The sequence below is a fragment of the Hyalella azteca genome, unplaced genomic scaffold, assembly GCF_000764305.2.
Source record: "Hyalella azteca isolate HAZT.00-mixed unplaced genomic scaffold, Hazt_2.0.2 contig2266, whole genome shotgun sequence".
NCBI classification, from domain to species: Eukaryota; Metazoa; Arthropoda; class Malacostraca; order Amphipoda; family Hyalellidae; genus Hyalella; species Hyalella azteca.
In genome coordinates this window covers 37,779-56,110 of record NW_025932549.1, presented here as the reverse complement: position 1 = coordinate 56,110, position 18,332 = coordinate 37,779, and the positions used below count along the sequence as shown (strand labels likewise).

General features: G+C 39.0%; 1 protein-coding gene across 3 annotated transcripts; it reads right to left on the bottom strand.

Moving 5' to 3' along the window:
• Positions 1-2,010: 2,010 nt before the first annotated feature.
• Positions 2,011-17,103, bottom strand: LOC108682978 (transport and Golgi organization protein 6 homolog). 3 transcript variants are annotated; one of them, XM_047885515.1, is made up of 13 exons: positions 16,847-17,103; positions 15,667-15,868; positions 15,020-15,158; positions 13,959-14,153; positions 12,080-12,173; positions 10,922-11,064; positions 9,991-10,200; positions 9,377-9,774; positions 9,134-9,280; positions 8,692-8,859; positions 5,315-5,666; positions 4,937-5,128; positions 2,011-4,622 (listed from the first exon to the last, which is right to left on the bottom strand). In XM_047885515.1, exons 1-13 carry the CDS (start codon positions 16,899-16,901, stop codon positions 3,258-3,260), a joined length of 3,660 nt encoding a protein of 1,219 aa, XP_047741471.1. In that variant the 5' UTR covers positions 16,902-17,103; the 3' UTR covers positions 2,011-3,257. The 3 variants fall into 3 exon arrangements, with proteins under 3 accessions (XP_047741471.1, XP_047741469.1, XP_047741470.1); XM_047885513.1 differs by having other exon boundaries at positions 9,134-9,774; XM_047885514.1 differs by having other exon boundaries at positions 9,134-9,774; positions 10,922-11,040.
• Between the last annotated feature and the right edge of the window lie 1,229 nt (positions 17,104-18,332).

Below are 18,332 nucleotides of genomic sequence, written 5' to 3'. Positions count from 1 at the left end.
ATCACGTTTCATTCGCAACTGACGTCTACGGTCTCGGTGAGCCTCGGCGCTCAGTCATCAGCACTCACTCAGCCGCTACGACTCCCTATCTCGTTGTACTCAACTCAATACACAGACTATTTGTTTACTCGGAGCGCCTTTGCGCAGTCAAAACATCAGGTAAGTTTTCAGAATGTATAGTCGCAATTATTCAATTTATACAATAATAGACTAATGAAATATTTACCGTTATCCTGAATCTTTGCCAGTAAATGAGCAACAAGTTAATGTTTACAAGGAAATTTTCTGATGTAACGTACAAAAATTTCACTCGAAGTTATAGTGCTGAGGGTGTAGAATCTTGCTTCATTATGAATAACAAGGTCGATGTGATGAAACCTCTATGATTGTCGTAATGAAAAGTCTCTGCCTGTAGTAAAATTACCCATATGTTTAACTTGAAGCATGCGAGACATGAGACATAGATAGGGTTTCTTTGAAGCGAAAGCGTAAACTTTTATTATGCAATTCAAAGATTGATTTTACTCTAAAACCACACGACAGATGCTTTCGCCTCTCAGGGAACTCTTCAATTTCCTTATTAGAATGAGTTACAAACGTGATAGCTTCAGAGCTATAATATGAATAAAGTTTACGGAAACGTGCATTTGTGAAAAAAAAGACAATAACAAACCCTAAAATACTATTTTGCATTTGAGCTGAGTTTGAAGTTGATAGCTACGGTGGAGGGGTTTTTTCTTTGGTGTTTTCTATTGGCTCATATGTTCATGCAAGTCAAGGGTGACTGCGGCGCCACACTGTCCGTGAATGTTCGCTCAGCTGACGTAACGAAACTACGTCGTTAGTTATTTTCGTTCACCTGGATGGACATGCGTTTAACTATAACTCTCCTAAAAACTGAACTACCTTGTAAGGTTTGATTATCCCATTTAAGATTCTCTGCTTTAAATAATTTCGTAATGGACAGTTTTAGATCTAGCATATGTAGAGAGCCTAGCAAACAAGTTTGATTGAACCTTAGTAATACAGTAATACTGTGTTCTCTAATTTGGAATCAGTTCCACTTGTCTTTTCAGCCATCATTCCTGAGACACGTGATGTACATGTGCTAGAAACACATAATTGGCAATTGAAGATACGATGATTTAACTTAAAATAATTCGGTAAGCTGTTTTAGAAAGAATTTTTCATTTTAAACAAAGTCAAAAGGCGCAACACTGACTATGCTATGCATATAAGTAAAGCCGCAGAGGAGCTGTTATACATACTATATAGCAAAGCGAGGACTACCTTTAAATAGTTACTTTTCGTGTTTTCATCTCCCTGCTGAGTTATGAACGCCACAAAAATCGTCAAGAGTTCTGTTCAAACAAAAAGAATCCAACTTTAGCATTTTATAACTGCCAGATTACTCAGGGTATGCAGCTCGTTCAGTCGCCGGTGCCGACACCAGACTAGCCACCGACTGTGACCGACAAATGGCTCCTGAGATGAATTGAATGATATAACATTAATGATTAAGGCAATCAACTAAAAATCATACGAACAGCCACGTTGGCAATTCAAAAAAAAAAAAAAATCTAGACAATGTAAACGTGTTTTATGTTCAACTATATTGCTACACAGTGAACGAATTAAATGCTAACTTCTATTACAAATAAGTAGTCAAGCTTGACAACTACCTACTTAGGAAACGTTAACGATTCAACCAAAAAGCAAATTTGGGCTTTACTGCACGGAAGGTTATGTTGCACTCGAACCCACACAGAGGCAAGAAGTGAATTGCTCTTTGGACAAGTAGAAGTCACTTCAGACCAGCTTGCTACCACTTTCGCTACCACCTTTTTGGACAAAGTTTCAGTCATTTTTCTGAAGGTAGAGAGCATAAAAAAGTTCCGAAAATAATATTCTGTCGAATGTCTAAATTAAATACTAGGCTACAATACTTAAGCAGGACAGAAGAGATTTAGATGAGAGGAATTTCTACGAGGAATCAATGTAAACGAGTTGAAGGTTTTAGGCACTTTTATTAAATATTAAAACCTTAGACTATCTCAAAGGGATGGCACATATATCCCTCTAGTGACGAGGACGATATCAATCCCACTGGAGTAATCATGTTCAAATGACGAGTCGTTCGATCGTTTCTACCAACCTGGGCCATATAATACCAACACAAAAGGTACTATTCGAACGCATGTATTCATTTCGAACGCATGTATTCTCCACCCACTTGATCATAAGAACAATATATTTTCATGACTGAACTGCGGTTGTCCTCAAATTTGGGGGTTGAATCGTTGATCAGAGATTGGTGTGCGAATTGGGAGAAGCGACCATAATAAACAGAAACGAATTATTTTTTGCAAGCATCAAAAAAAGATCTAGTTTATATTTCAGTCAAAGACAAAAATTTAACCGTTACAAGCACATTAAACTTCTATAAAACCATCGTACGACGCTGTTCGAAGAAAAAGTGCAGCCGTGAGCTGCAGTGCACTCGAAAACGTTTCTGCAGTGCACTGCAGTGCACTCGAAACGAAAAAGTGCAGCCACTCGAAAACGTTTCATCATTTAAAAGCAACATTAGCCATGAAAAGTATACGGAAATATCCCAGGCATTCGAAACACTCCTGAGATTTCAATTCTACCAGCATAGTCTTATTTAACCTACAATTTATTCGCTGTTTATTGTGAACAAGTTCAGTATGAAAATGTCGATCGAAAATTTGAAAGAAATTAAGACTATTCAAGAAAAATTTAATTGGGCGTTTACAAAATGAAATCGTAAAAGATGATAATGAAGCCAAACTGACAATACAGAAAAAAAAAATAGAAAACAAATGCCATTTAAAGAAACAGAGGAAAAATGATTATAATTGAATATTCTATTTCTTCACAGTAATTATGATTACGTATTGAAAAATTTGGCTTATACTGGAAATAAATCTCGACACAATATCACGTTAGAATGTTTGGCTTAGAAGGTACCTAAGCGGAGATATTACAATCACAGGCACAGGACAGCAACACCAAGTAAATATTTACAGAGCTGGTTGAGTGTTAAGCTAAATTGCTGTTATATTATCGTGATTACACGATAAATTTCATGTTACAAAATAAATAGTCACAGGAAATACTGAGCCCTCTTAATGCATCACTGTCACCAAACGCTGTATATTGACAAATGAAAACTTAAGTGAAACACCCTTTCTCCAAATGAGAATTAATGAATATGTTAAGCACAATAAATATGTTCAAAAGAGTTTCGGAGGTGCTTCTTTAATGTAGATTTTTTTGGTGGTGTTGAGTTTGGGAACGAGGAATGCTCGCATAATGCTGTCGAGTTCGTCAAGTGCGACCACGGCGTGGGTACGAGTAACTTCGTCCTTGTCCTTTTTGGCGGCCTCCTTGAGGCGCTGGTACAGGTCTTTAAGAACGTCACTTAGAAACCTTATAGCATCTGTACCAAGTCCACGCAACAAAAGAGTTGCTAGTAGGAGTGCTGCTCTCCTTGGCTCCACAACATCATCGCATCGGATCACCGTCTCGATAACGCTAAAAATTTCTACGGCCTCAGGCCCGACACTCAAGCGCAGCTCTTTACATACTTCACCTAAGCTCGACAGACAAGCCGCCCGAACTATTGGGTCTTCATCCTTTACTCCTCCCAGCAATGAGTTGAAAAAATATTGCTTGTATTTGGGTAAAGCTGATGATAAACGTCGAGCCGATCTAGTGATTACTTCGGCCATCTTAGCTCTGTCGACAGCACTTCTGTCGCTTTTCATTTCATCACAAATAATTGGTACTAATTTATCGGGGAAAGCATCGCAAAGTGCCGAGAGGCCTTCCACAGCTGCCAGGTACACGTAAGAGTCTTCATTTTTTAGATGATGCTCAAAGAGACCTAAGATTTCTACACTGTTGGCTTTGGCCTTCTCATCGCCCGCCTCAATAAGCTTAGTGAAAGAAATTAACGCGTGTCCACAAACAGGGACCAACGGAGAAAATACTTCTTCCATTGCCGTATCGAAGTCGTGTTTTAAAGTGGAATTCTTATTATTGCAAGTTACAATGGGTGTGGATGAAGATGAAATCACAGCGACGGAAGTTGATGAGCTGGCTTCCACATATGGGTTATAAACACTCTTCAATCTGTCGTCCAAAACTGTATCCTCTTCGTTATCTTCATTAACATCGACGTTTCTTTCGAAAGTTGTATTCGAGTTTTCGTTCTCTACATCTCGCTTGCATTTTTTGGCAACGATATCTAGATTTGAACTCTTGAGATTAGTTTTACTCGGCAATTCTTGGACAAGTGGTTCTTTCTTAATGCCCTTTTTGACTGGAATGGTACTTGTTGGGAGCAACTGCTGCAGGGATTCTTGAGCTGTGGCATTATCCGGACTACCAGAGATGACACCTCGCGTGAGGATTGCGTGTTCGAGCCTTTGGATGAACTTGACGATGGTAACCCTAGAGCATGTGTTCTTGATGCGTCGCATAGGCTCCAACACTTGCTGTAAACTTCGCCAGTCGGAACTTGTCATGCACTGAGCGTGTCTCGCACCGCATACGAACTCGCATAGCATCATCACAACGAGCACCATTATCGCTTCCTGTAAACAAATTACCAGTAAACATTGCGAAGCGGTAGGAAAATAGACTGATGAGTTCAGATGAGCATTTATTATACTTTCATTCATCGTGAAATACTTGAGCTTTGATGCTCATTAAATGATACGTAAAAGTACAGTGTAGCGCAACAAACTAGAGAAATCTGTTTATAAAAAATGATGGTATTAAAAACTTGCAATAAAATGTAATCTTAATGAGCAGATGTATTGTGCAAGTTTCTAGTTAGACAGCGCTAGCCTCAAGTCACTTAAATTAGAATATTCATAGGGAAAATAATCAGGCATCAGACATTCACCTGTAATTTCTTCAAATTTTCTTCATCGCACGGCTCAGAAGCAGCCTTAAGCAACTCCATCACCATGGGCACCGCCTCGGACACGCTCACAAAAACGCTCTCCATAAGCTCATCTTCTTCGCTGATTAGCCTCAGCAGTTCACAGACCATTCCTACAATCCGGACTTTGCGTAGGCCTTCGTCTATTTCGTCCTGAAATAATTGAAGTCGCCATGGAGTTAAGAATTGGCATTCTAGAGAGAAAATTGCGCAGAACAAATCACTCAGAACTAATAATACATTCCGACAAATTTACTGATGAGAAAAATAGTTAAAGAATAATTTATAAGCAGCTATGAACGAAAAGAATAATGTCATGAAAGGATAAAAACTCTTTACCTGTTCAGTGAGAAGTAGATTAGAATTGTTTTTCTTTTGTTTATCCTTTTCTTGAAACTTCATTAACTTTGGTAGCTCGCTGAAGAATTTTCGAACAACCGTAGGATTCTTCAGTTGACCAAGGATTTTAACGAGCGCTAAGGCAACGTAGCTATCCTGGCCGATCATATCGTTGTAGAACTCGTTGATCGGAACGCCCTCGAGGTCTAGTTCTTCTACCTCTATGCCTCCGTCACCGCTTATCCTGAGTCGCACGGAGTCCAGAACAGCAGGAGATTCTACGCTTTGACACAAGCCTGTCAGCATCAACAGCTTCTCTACGCAGCTGCTGTTACTCGTGTTGCTAAGGTGTCTGCACAACACAATTTTAATGTCAATGCATCAGGCAAGTATCGACTTCTCGCACAAGAATTGGGGGAGGAGGAAAATGATTATTAAACGTATTAAAAAGAAGAATTAATAAAAAACCAGGTTACTAAATGCTACTCAAGAAATATATACTGAGTAACATAAACATATACACAACCGACAAGGATAAACAATTTTTATCTATGCACTGGAAGAAGGTGTCGAAGAAAATATCCGTTTTGTAGCTCAAAAATTTACCATGAATATGTCCCTGAATGAGAGATGCAGAAATGTAAAGAATGAACGAGCGGAATAAGCTGTCAATGAATCAGAACTACAGCTTACTGGGAACCATGTGCAAATGGTCGCCGCGGCATAACCGGCATGATCGACTAGCTTTAGTTTTTGAAACCTAATGCTAGACATAGAGCATTAGACATCAAGTGGGGAGGACTATCAAGGTTGCACAATTTCGCAGCATCGCCATACTATGTACATTTGTTACGGGATAAGACACTATCCCAAGTTTGATCGTAGTTTTCTGTATCAGAACTCTGATGTTGAGGCTGCAGAAAGCTCGGTGTAACGGCGCATGTTGCATAACTTATTCGAGTAAAATTGGGTGGAATCGAAGTGGATAAAAAATTTACTTAATATAATAAGTTGATTTGTGCGCAGGAATGATAATTTTCCATCAACAGCAAGAAGCGAAAGACCTCAAATGGCCAAATCGCAGGAGGTGATGGAAAGAAGCAGCGTTAACATACAAGAGAAGAAGAAGCCATAGATGAAACGTAACAAAAAATCTCACTGCAGTACTAGAGATGCTTGAGCTGCGTCTGTCGCTAACGGCGCATCTAGTACGATGAAACTTATAAACAAGCTCTCATGGATTCACCATGAGAGCTTGTTCCGCACCATTCCCATCATGCGTGGAGTGTTCGCTTGAAACTAGCTCTGAACCAAATTAAGGTGCAGACGTTCACTTTTGAATCCGCTCTGAATTTGAAATGACATTTGTTTGTTTTACCAGAAGCTCTGAGATGATATTTCGTAATTTATGATGTCCTGTGACCGACCCTTCAGGATTGTTGTATTTAGCGTTCGCCGAATACAGAAGATACTCGTGTGAACTGCAGCCTCGACATCTTTTCTGTTTGGCGTTTTTTCACGTAATTCGACACTGTTATCTTAACGAAGTTCCCTTAAAGGCGAAATTTAGGAAGGTTCCCATTACTTACATTATGCTTCCTAGGTAACATGTTTCTCACCATTTCCACAACAAGGTTTCACAGGGAAGCAACGCTTAGGGTATGACAAAAAAAATCACACCTTTCCCTTCAATTATACGGTGTTATAAATACATTTACCCAGGAATGCGTTGAGAGTTCTTCTAATTGGGAAGAGAATTAAACAGCTTGGCTGTGAATTATACAGTAGATGAGGTCTTAGACAGCCGAATATAAAACAGACTCCATCAGGATGTAGAAATTTAATCAGTGAAAGCACGCAACCAGCTAAGGCAGAAATTTAATAATTACCTAGTGCACAGCCAGCTAAGGCAGAAATTTAATAAGTACCTAGTACACAGCCAGCTAAGGCAGAAATTTAATAAGTACGAGTACACAGCCAGCTAAGGTAAAAATTTAATAAGCGTTTGTACATAGCCAGCTAAGGCCTAATCGTAGGATTGTAATGCGTGAACTCACTTGACGATGCAGTTAGAGGCAGGAGTTCTCGTGCGGCAGGGCGAAGGTATGGCGGCCACCGCAAGTAAAGGGCAGAGTGCAGGAGTTAGGACCGCAGCGCAGCCTTCACCACCGCCCCCCAGCACGATGATGCGGTACAGAACCTGCACGCATCGTGCCACACCGGCCCTGTAACATCACGACAAACCTTACATTGTCCGTCACCCGAATATAATAGCAATCAAGCAAATATAGGGGCAAGGTGGAAAACAAGAATGTAAATTCAATTTTTTTCTAATGTAGAAACTTTCAAAAAGTCGCACTTGACATCTAAACCAGCACTGTCATGTACTCATGCACGACCCTTTAAATATCATAGTCGCAAACAAATACATAATAAGACCAGCAGTAACATTGTGGTCAACTTGGGTGCATAACCACAAACACCGCGAGCGTCACTAACCCTCCTTCTTCCCACATGGGCGTGAGGCCACACTGATATTTATAGTCTTCATCTTCAATCTTTAGAAACTTCCGTTCCTCACGCATGTCGTCGTCATCGCCACTGTCACTGGTGAGTGAAGAGCTGCAGTCACCGTTCATTTGAAGCGTGGATGACACACTACTGCCTGGTGTCACGCTTATCCCGTCGCCGTTTGTAGCCGATAATTTGACGCATTTGATGCAGTCGTTGGCAGAGCAACATGTGTGATCGTCACCTGTCTTGTGCAAGATTCCATTGTTACTGGGGGAAATATTTGGTACAGACGTCGATTGATCGCCAGCTGTCGAGGAGTGTGAGGCGTCTTCACAGTTCTCATGCGTGGTGTTAACAGAAGAAGGTGAAGAAGTCGGTAATGACTTAGAAGATTTCGAGCAAGGAGACGTGGTGGAATCGCCCAGGGAAGACTGGCCACTGTCAGGTGACGGGCAAGGCGGTCTTCTCTGAGTCAGTTGCATGAGAGGAGACAACAAGGGTGCGGCCAAGTACTGAAGTGTGAGTGATGGAGATCGCTGCATCAGCTGCGATAAAATGATGCTCATGACACGCACCACACTGCCGCCCACACGACGACACTCCTCACTCGCTAGGATCCGAGCAACCTGTGGTAAAAGATAACGAATTCGTCTCGGAAATTCGGAAATAATGAAACTCTACTCACAAGCCATTAGAACATCACAGCCAGCTAAGGCAGAAATTTAATAAGTACCTAGTACACAGCCAGCTAAGGCAGAAATTTAATAAGTACGAGTGCACAGCCAGCTAAGGCAGAAATTTAATAAGTACCTAGTACACAGCCAGCTAAGGCCTAATCGTAGGATTGTAATGCGTGAACTCACTTGACGATGCAGTTAGAGGCAGGAGTTCTCGTGCGGCAGGGCGAAGGTATGGCGGCCACCGCAAGTAAAGGGCAGAGTGCAGGAGTTAGGACCGCAGCGCAGCCTTCACCACCGCCCCCCAGCACGATGATGCGGTACAGAACCTGCACGCATCGTGCCACACCGGCCCTGTAACATCACGACAAACCTTACATTGTCCGTCACCCGAATATAATAGCAATCAAGCAAATATAGGGGCAAGGTGGAAAACAAGAATGTAAATTCAATTTTTTTCTAATGTAGAAACTTTCAAAAAGTCGCACTTGACATCTAAACCAGCACTGTCATGTACTCATGCACGACCCTTTAAATATCATAGTCGCAAACAAATACATAATAAGACCAGCAGTAACATTGTGGTCAACTTGGGTGCATAACCACAAACACCGCGAGCGTCACTAACCCTCCTTCTTCCCACATGGGCGTGAGGCCACACTGATATTTATAGTCTTCATCTTCAATCTTTAGAAACTTCCGTTCCTCACGCATGTCGTCGTCATCGCCACTGTCACTGGTGAGTGAAGAGCTGCAGTCACCGTTCATTTGAAGCGTGGATGACACACTACTGCCTGGTGTCACGCTTATCCCGTCGCCGTTTGTAGCCGATAATTTGACGCATTTGATGCAGTCGTTGGCAGAGCAACATGTGTGATCGTCACCTGTCTTGTGCAAGATTCCATTGTTACTGGGGGAAATATTTGGTACAGACGTCGATTGATCGCCAGCTGTCGAGGAGTGTGAGGCGTCTTCACAGTTCTCATGCGTGGTGTTAACAGAAGAAGGTGAAGAAGTCGGTAATGACTTAGAAGATTTCGAGCAAGGAGACGTGGTGGAATCGCCAAGGGAAAACTGGCCACTGTCAGGTGATGGGCAAGGCGGTCTTCTCTGAGTCAGTTGCATGAGAGGAGACAACAAGGGTGCGGCCAAGTACTGAAGTGTGAGTGATGGAGATCGCTGCATCAGCTGCGATAAAATGATGCTCATGACACGCACCACACTGCCGCCCACACGACGACACTCCTCACTCGCTAGGATCCGAGCAACCTGTGGTAAAAGATAACGAATTCGTCTCGGAAATTCGGAAATAATGAAACTCTACTCACAAGCCATTAGAACACAAATGAGCGTAAATACAGTATTATCAAATTACACTCACAAACTTCACCAAGTAGACTAATGTCTCTAAATGAATATCGAGAGTTGTTTACATCCGAACCCTTTTGAACGCTATTCGATACGCGCCACTTCTTAGTTCTTCACCTGAGGTCCAATTATCTTGTAAAATCCTTCGACATCCTGCACCCTGGCCCTGGCGACGAGGGTGGCCACGGCTTCACACTGTCGCCAGTCGTCGCCGTCGGCGATGTCGAGGCCTGCACGCACCACGAGACGCACGCCGTCGTTTTTCTCACGCAGCAAATACCGCCGCACGGACATGGCGGTGCACACTTTCAGCAGCCACGTCGACTTCTGAACACACGCAAACATGGTTTAGCAAGAAAAATAAAAACAAACATCAAAATGCTGATAGAAAATTGTAAATTTAACTAGGAATTTTAAGAAAGTACAGATTTTTTTTTATTAAGAAAGTACAGATTTATGAAGAACAGAATAATTCATGGGGATTTTAAATTATATTTGGAAAAGTTCAGTGGGAACAGATATCCAAATTCCTCATGTGCCACTGTCATATTGCTAGCAAGTTCATCAGATGCTAGACAAAATTCTACTTTCTGGGCAAAAATTATGGAATTAAAAGTAGCTGGAAAATCGACTGTACTTTAAAATACTTCAATATATTCAATCATTCAGAAAGGAAATATTCACAACTTGACCAATTTTCGGAAAAATTGCAGAGATTTTTAAGGTTGAAACAAGCGAAAAATTAATGAACATATGGAGTGAAATTCTTCTTCAGTAAGACTATTGGCATGTGCTTACTTGAAAAAAAGACACAAAATCTGTCTGAACATTAAACATTGTGGCACAGGTAATCACAACTTACAACTTCGACTTCAATTTTCGAATAAATGCCGCAGAAACATTCTAACATTCAGAAACATTCTGCCGCCTGAGTAGAACAGACCTGAGCCGGACAGACCTGAGCAGAACAGACCTGAGCAGAACAGACCTGAGCTGGACAGACCTGAGCTGGACAGACCTGAGCTGGACAGACCTGAGCTGGACAGACCTGAGCAGTGGCAGCGATGCCGCGTAGCAGGAGGAGGTGGCGCAGCGCTATGGTGGGCTCGACGCTGGCAAGGGCAGCCTCAAGATGCTGCCTGAAGTAGCCGCAGTCCTCAGGGTAATCTAAACACGACCATATATGCGGTTCTTGAGACCAACCCCAACAAAGAATAATGTTAGTCAAATATATACACACTAGAAGTCTCTAGCCCAAGCAATAAGAAAATTAAATTTTGAGGTCAAAATCAAGATGGGAAGTTAAATACTCTAAGAATCACAGTTTAAAGATAAGACAAGAATTTAAAGAATCGCAGTTCTGGTCAAGACATGCTTTACAATGGTACGGTAATGCATCCACCAGAGCCAAGAAATATCAGAGCAGTTTTTAGACTGGCAATAAATTTTAACAGTGGTAGTGTGGTACTAACATATAATAGTAGAAGGAAATAATTTAATACTAATGTTTTACAGTACTTTCATCATCTTTTGGGGGTTCGTTTAGTAGTTACAATAAGAATATAGGCAAGAAAAGCATGCATCAGTTGCGTTTACATTGAAAAGCCTAAATTATTTTGGCTATAAGATTTTCAAATAACCTACAAGCAATTGGACTGTATGAAAAAAATCATATTAACATCAACTAAAAATCATCTTAATTAAAGGGCATAAACGATGCATAAATTTAAAAGTGAAGATAACTATTTCACGAGGAGCACACCAGAAGATGAAGACAAAAGCATCAGACACGACAGTGCAGAAAAGTCAGACGCAGAGAACCACAGTCCTCAAGTAATCACTGTAATTATCAGCATATTTTATGGAAAGAACACGCAAGAACAAGGTGCTAGCAAGATGCAGATGCACAAACCTGGTCAATAATTTCATCGCCCATGGAAAAAAATTTTTAAACATAGTCACAGTAATTTACCAATAGTAATATGTAAATATATTAATATATAATATTAAGACAAATTTCTTGATTAAATCATCCTTAACAAGCGAAAAAATAATAAAGATTACATTATTTATACATATTTAATCTTCATTGACTGTAAATATAGTATGAAATTCCATCCATTAAAAAAGAATTTTTTTGCAATTAAAAGCTTGAACAACACTCACAGCTTTGAATGATGAACACAGAGCGTGTTACATGACTGACCTCGAGCGTGGGCTGGAGCAAAGCACAACTGCAGCGCAGCGGTCAGCACCTCCCCAGCAAGGTTGGTCCGCACTCCTATGCCGTAGTATGGGTGCTGCCAAGAGAGACACACATTAGGCTTCATAAAGTGCCAGACAATATTATTGAACTTGTATTATAAATACAAAAACTTAGTTTACATCGGCAGGTTTTGACTGAGGTAAAAACAGTTTAAAGCCTGAAGTTTAATTGTCATGGAAAGTGACTATGACAACAAATTCGGGTTATTATTTATCATGTCTTATTTTGATCTTTGATCACCATCCGTTAATCTAATATTGTCACGTCGAACCACTCTCAAGCTCATGACTGTACTAATTTTGATAAAATGTGAGGTGTTTATAAAATGAGACTTAAAAAGTTCAGGAATGAATTCTCAGGCGATTAATGTCAGGTGACAATTTGTTACTGTAATTCAACCTTGGATAATTCCTCATTAATAACTTTCTTGTTTTAAGATAATTTCCTTGATTTGGATATGTCCATGAAATCTTTCCTATCAATTTGCCCTCTTCCTATTTACCTGGTAGTGACTCATGCCCTTGTGACGACTCACGCCTTATGTATTAGCCATGAAACACTGTGATTTACTAGGAACTTAAGTCTTGGGCAAGAACAGTCTTGCGTAAGCCCTTACTCATATCCATGTTAAAATGATAGTAAAATCAACTAGATTCGAGGGTAGAATACGTTAGGTGAGCTGATGACAGTAGTGTTCAAGCTCTGACATACAAGACTCTATTCCCATAAACTGTAAGCAGCATATAATCTTCCAATAATACTCTATAAACTATAAAGCCATACCTCATTAATCCTGGCATCACTACCATTTACCAAACCAACCTCAGGTCATACATATAAATGTTAAGTGAGAGGTGTGACCGGAAACACATTTCCTTACATTACTTGCTCATCAGACATCTTGGAGATACCATTAATACATCACTAAACTTGTATTCAAATTTCAATCTCGCACCCAAATTACTGATCTAACATTGACTGTCTCAAATTGGCATACATGAACAAGGAATGATGCATTATGAATAGGAATAATCATGTTCACAGTGCTAAGGAATGAAACTGGTTTTGCTCGGCTACAATTCAAGACTTGAATATTCAGGTAAAATAAACTAACTCAAAGGAAATAAAACCATGATGAGGTATCTTCATAAATTCACTTAACCGTGTTTAGAAAGAGTAGGAACATAGATATATTGAGCACAACAGTCACCTAGCCCACTAGGCAAAAATAAATTTACAGATTTATTACCAAGAAAATAATGACTAGTTACGAAAGTATTCGAAAGTGGGAGAAAGAATTTGTCTTTCAAACAAAGAGCCCAAAAGACTGAGAAGAGTCAATAAATTCTGAGAAATTCAATCATTGAATCAGATTTATGTAGTAGTTCTGAAGAAACTAAATGAACTCAAGGACACAGTTTTACTCCACTACTACGGGTAAACACTGACCTAATGGGTTCAGATGATGAAAGCATAAGTTTAATCTCTTGAATGCTTACAAAAATATCAATGTTTTAAAAATATCTGTAATATGTAGGAAGTCTCAAGGGAATTTCAAACGGCCCAAAATAAAAAAAGCGATTGCCAAGCAACTAAATGAACTCAAGGACACAGTTTTACTACACTACTACGGGTAAACACCGACCTAATGGGTTCAGATGAGGAAAGCATAAGTTTAATCTCTTGAATGCTTACAAAAATATCAATGTTTTCAAAATATCTGTAATATGTAGAAAGTCTCAAGGGAATTTCAAACGGCCCAAAATAAAAAAAGCGATTGCCAAGCACCAAAAACACTGGTTAGGTAAGAGATAGTTACCTTAAAAACGGGAAGCATAATGGACATGCAGCTCTTGAGGAACTCATGCCGACAGTGAGGCGGTACCTCCAGCAACCTGCCCCCAATGAGTGCCTTCTTCTTGACAAGAGCCATCTTAGGGTAGAGTCTGGCTTCCTCGTCTAGACAGGACAGCACCGCTGTGTGCAGCACCACGCGCGACACTTGCTCTGCCACCTGCAGCAGTCGTAGCATTATTAATTCCCATCGTAGGCTAATATCTATGAGGAGAATAAACATGCACAGGAGGACGAGTGGAAACCAGAAGTTCTTTACCTACACTCAATAATGAGATAAGCTAAATTAAAATAGGCATGGAAAATAATAAGAAATCATTTTATTTTACAGATAAGAAATGGCCCAAATTGATTGCCCAATACTAATACTCTTGAATACTTCTAAAAAAATGTCAAATATTGGTATTCATCTACATTCTACACTGTGCCTTTATGTAGGTGTTTCTGAATTTGCAAAGAGTGCATCAGCCTGATGACTTTCAAACACCAATGCAGGCATCAAGGAAACAAATTAAATGCAAATTAGATTCTCTTCAATCAATTTGCACTGACTAAATACAGAACACAAGGAAAATGAATTCATTTTAACCATAAAACCATGTCAGTCTCTAATCTTGAAGTTAGAGTTAATGTGCAGAGTCACCTTATCCTATTTAAAGCATTTCACTCTAGTAGGTACATAAACAGAAATAAAATACAAATATTTGCACACAGAATGAAAGTTAATCATATTATGCATTTTTATGACCAATATTGCATTCAAGGGTTAAAAGAAAAACTTTAATCAGTAGAATCTGATATTGAGGCCAGATAGCCAATAAGAAAGAGAACATTGCTTGATACTGATACTTTATCCTTAATCATAAAAGGATCATGAATCATGAACAAAGCAAAAAGATATTAATACTTTATTTTATAGTAATGCTTGATGGAAAGATGGTTGATACTAACAGCATGACTTCATCTTTCATCATGAATTGTTTTTGAATCAAGAACCAAGCAAAAAGAGTGCACAACAGTTCTTACTTTGCGGTGCTTGACATTGATGAGAATAGAACCCTTGTGACTGTTCTCCATTTCAGTGGCATTGAGGCATCCAGGACATTGGTCAGTATGGTACAGGAGCTGTTGTAGCAGTGCTGCTGCTACACATCCACTCTCAATGCTGTCAAAATAAATTTATCAGCACAAAATTGTGTTAAAGTCATTTGGTGCTTGCTGAAGTATGTTCATTAGCTTTTGGTATCATTGCAAATTTTATTGCTATATTTGCAAGGTCCCATAAAATGCACAATGCACACTCAAGCAGCAAATATGCATCAATTGACAGTCATAAGCATCTAATTCATTTCTCAACAGACAAACATAGAACAGTAATGTCAGGTAATTTTCAATTACTACCATAAGTTTTGCATTAGTTTCAAAAAAATTTTTGTTTATAATTCTAAGAAACCAAAAAGCCTCTTCAAACCCAAGCACTGAATTGCATTTAAATTGTAAGGAAATGGATTCTAATGTGCAATTTTACCTTTCAAGCTTGAGAAATGCAACTATCAACAGGATCAATCTAACTGAGTTTGATAAACAAACAGGCATTTCTTTGTGAATTATTTTCTACCCTTACAGTAAGCTAACTAAAAAGAAATTTAAAAAGTATATAAATCTAGACTTACATGGATTTTTCCTCGTAATCTTCAATAAGTTCAATCATTTCTTTCACTTGTTGCAACACTCGTGTCTCAACTGTTGCTCTTGAACAGCCACAAGATATGCCAGAGGGAGGCTTTTTGGATGCATGTCCAGCACTGAGCACTGAAAGAGCCTTCCTTGTTGTAGACTCAACATGCTCTTTTTTTGTGCTTGTATTGGCCTCCCCTGCATAGATGATCATAGGTATGTTATTGCCACTGCATGTCATTTATGTGCTACTTAACACAAATGAACTCTAAACAATTCATTACTGGATCATCTCTTAACTTCATTCCCAATTTAGACATAGGTAATCTTTTACTTCCTATGTTAACTAGTTTCACCTAAAGTTGCCTTTCCCAAAATTTTGAACAATTTATTCTTCTTATGAGTGCAAAATTAATCAAATAACAATACATACGGTATACTGCAATTTATGGCACTAACAAATATATAAAGTATTTAAAGCAATTGCCCACTTAGCAGCAGCAGCATTTGCACAGTAGTGTGAGAAAAAGTATTTAAAAATTTCTTTAATTTCTGTACTTGATTGCACATTCCTATGAATGCATTTAAATAAAACAAAAGTAGATATATTTTGGAAAAAAATTGTAAGTGCTAAATAATTTTATTTGATCTGTCATTTGTTTAGTAAGGTACAACAGTAAAAAGCAGGATCAATATTATGACAGACTGGCACTAAATGAATATCAACATAAAATCATACACAAATTTCACAGCTGGTTTTCAATTACATAGTTCCCTATATCTGCCATTGTAGATTCCATAAGCTAGAATTTCATGTAGAAAAGTTTCATAGTAGTCAGTATCAGTGTGGTGGGATAAATATAACACAGTGTGCAACTGCAGCTTCATAAGGTACAGCAAGCCCATGAAAGTTGTGAAATTGAAAAATGACAAACTTCTCTAGTGCAAGGTTTAGTTACTCATCACTTGGAATGAGATTATGTTTATTTTACAATTCAACATTTAATTCTATTTTAATAACTCTAATGTTTATTAAGATTAGACTGATACTACAAAAATATGGGCTTAACTCTTGCATCATGTACTCTTGATGACCATGATATATAAAAGGCTGCAACTTGAGAACACTATGTCAAGTAACACTTAAAACCTAGTTTCTGAATCCTGATGACTCACCCAGCTTACTGATGATGCCAAGACTCTCCAAGATGATGGATTTGACAGAGCACATCTCTGCTGGTTTTATTTATTAATTCCTAAGATGTATTAGTAATATGCACAAGTCCAAAATTATTTCTAAACTGCAAATAAACAGCTTGTAAAAATGTATTCAACTAGACAGTACATATAGGTACTATATAAAAGAGGATACATTTAGCAGTTTTGTTGATTGAAAGTTCATGGCACAATTTACTGGCATAATTAATCATTTTGCAGGTAAGTTACCATATATGGCTGTCTCTTATACACATCTAGATGTGTATAAGAGACAAGTTCTACTACANAATTGAGTGCTAATAATGTGCTATACCTCCATTCACCATGAGGTCACTGGTTATTTTGACCTCATGGTAGATTTAATTAGATTTCATTTTCACAGAGCATCATACAGATGCAAAGACTATTGAAGTTGCGTGTTACAAGACCATACTCATTAGTAGCATTGTGTTCACACTTGTCAGAACAAGTTTGGACTCTGGAGAGTGTTTCATATGGACAGCAGGCTGCAGGATTGAAAAAATAGTACTCCTCTTCGCCTTGCACCACACAAACAGAGACTTCAAACAAATAAATTTTTTATTGCATACCCTATTTGGAAACAATTTATAAAAAACTGCAAGTTTTGCTACATTCAAATGAAAATATCACAATAGATGATGAACTCTTTCCTACAAAGGCCAGATATCCATTCACACAATACACTGCTAGTGCTAGTAAACCCGATTACCTGACAAATTTGCATTAGCAGCTGACAGCAACTCAGCAAGCCTAAGTATTTATTGAATGGATTTCCCTACTTAGGGAAGGGTGTTCATCGACCTGAGGCTGAAGGTATCTCCCTCTCTGAGCATGTTGTTTTTGAAACACATGGATCCTTACATATTGAAAGGACAAAATGTAATCACTGACATCTTCATCACATTACTCAAACTAGCGGAGAAATTAGAAACTAAGAAAACTAGCATAATAGGAACAATGAACAAAAATAGGAGAAAAATTACACCAGCTTCAAAGATGATGAAACCTCCACTCCATTTGACAATGAGATTACAAACCAGAAATATGACTAATGATATTTCAGGCAAAAACTTCAATGAATGTTCTTTTGCTCAGCAATCTTCAACTCAGTATATTTCTCTGACAACTATAAGAACATTCCTGAAACTGTTTACTTCTACAATCATACGAAGATTGGTGTTGATGTCATAGACCTGGTGTTATGGTGTAGATGGTAGACCAGAAGCAGAAGGCATAAGGGACCCCGGCATGTGTGATGTGATTATAGGTATTCATGCAAAGTCCCATCAAGACTGTGGCTCATCGCTCATGCAAGTGTTTTGTAATGTCCTGGACTTTGCTGTAATACCTTAATGCCATTATTGTTTATACTAATCAAGTACCACTGTACTTGGAACTAGAGTGAACAGGCACAACATTTTGT

Excerpts from the sequence above, each read along its gene's own strand:
- LOC108682978 (XM_047885513.1), bottom strand. The coding sequence starts at position 16,901 with ATGTGCTCTGTCAAATCCATCATCTTGGAGAGTCTTGGCATCATCAGT. Across the intron at positions 8,860-9,133 it reads CCCATGTGGGAAGAAGGAGG|GGCCGGTGTGGCACGATGCG; the intron begins GTTAGTGACGCT and ends GTGATGTTACAG. Across the intron at positions 5,129-5,314 it reads ATCTACTTCTCACTGAACAG|GACGAAATAGACGAAGGCCT; the intron begins GTAAAGAGTTTT and ends CAATTATTTCAG.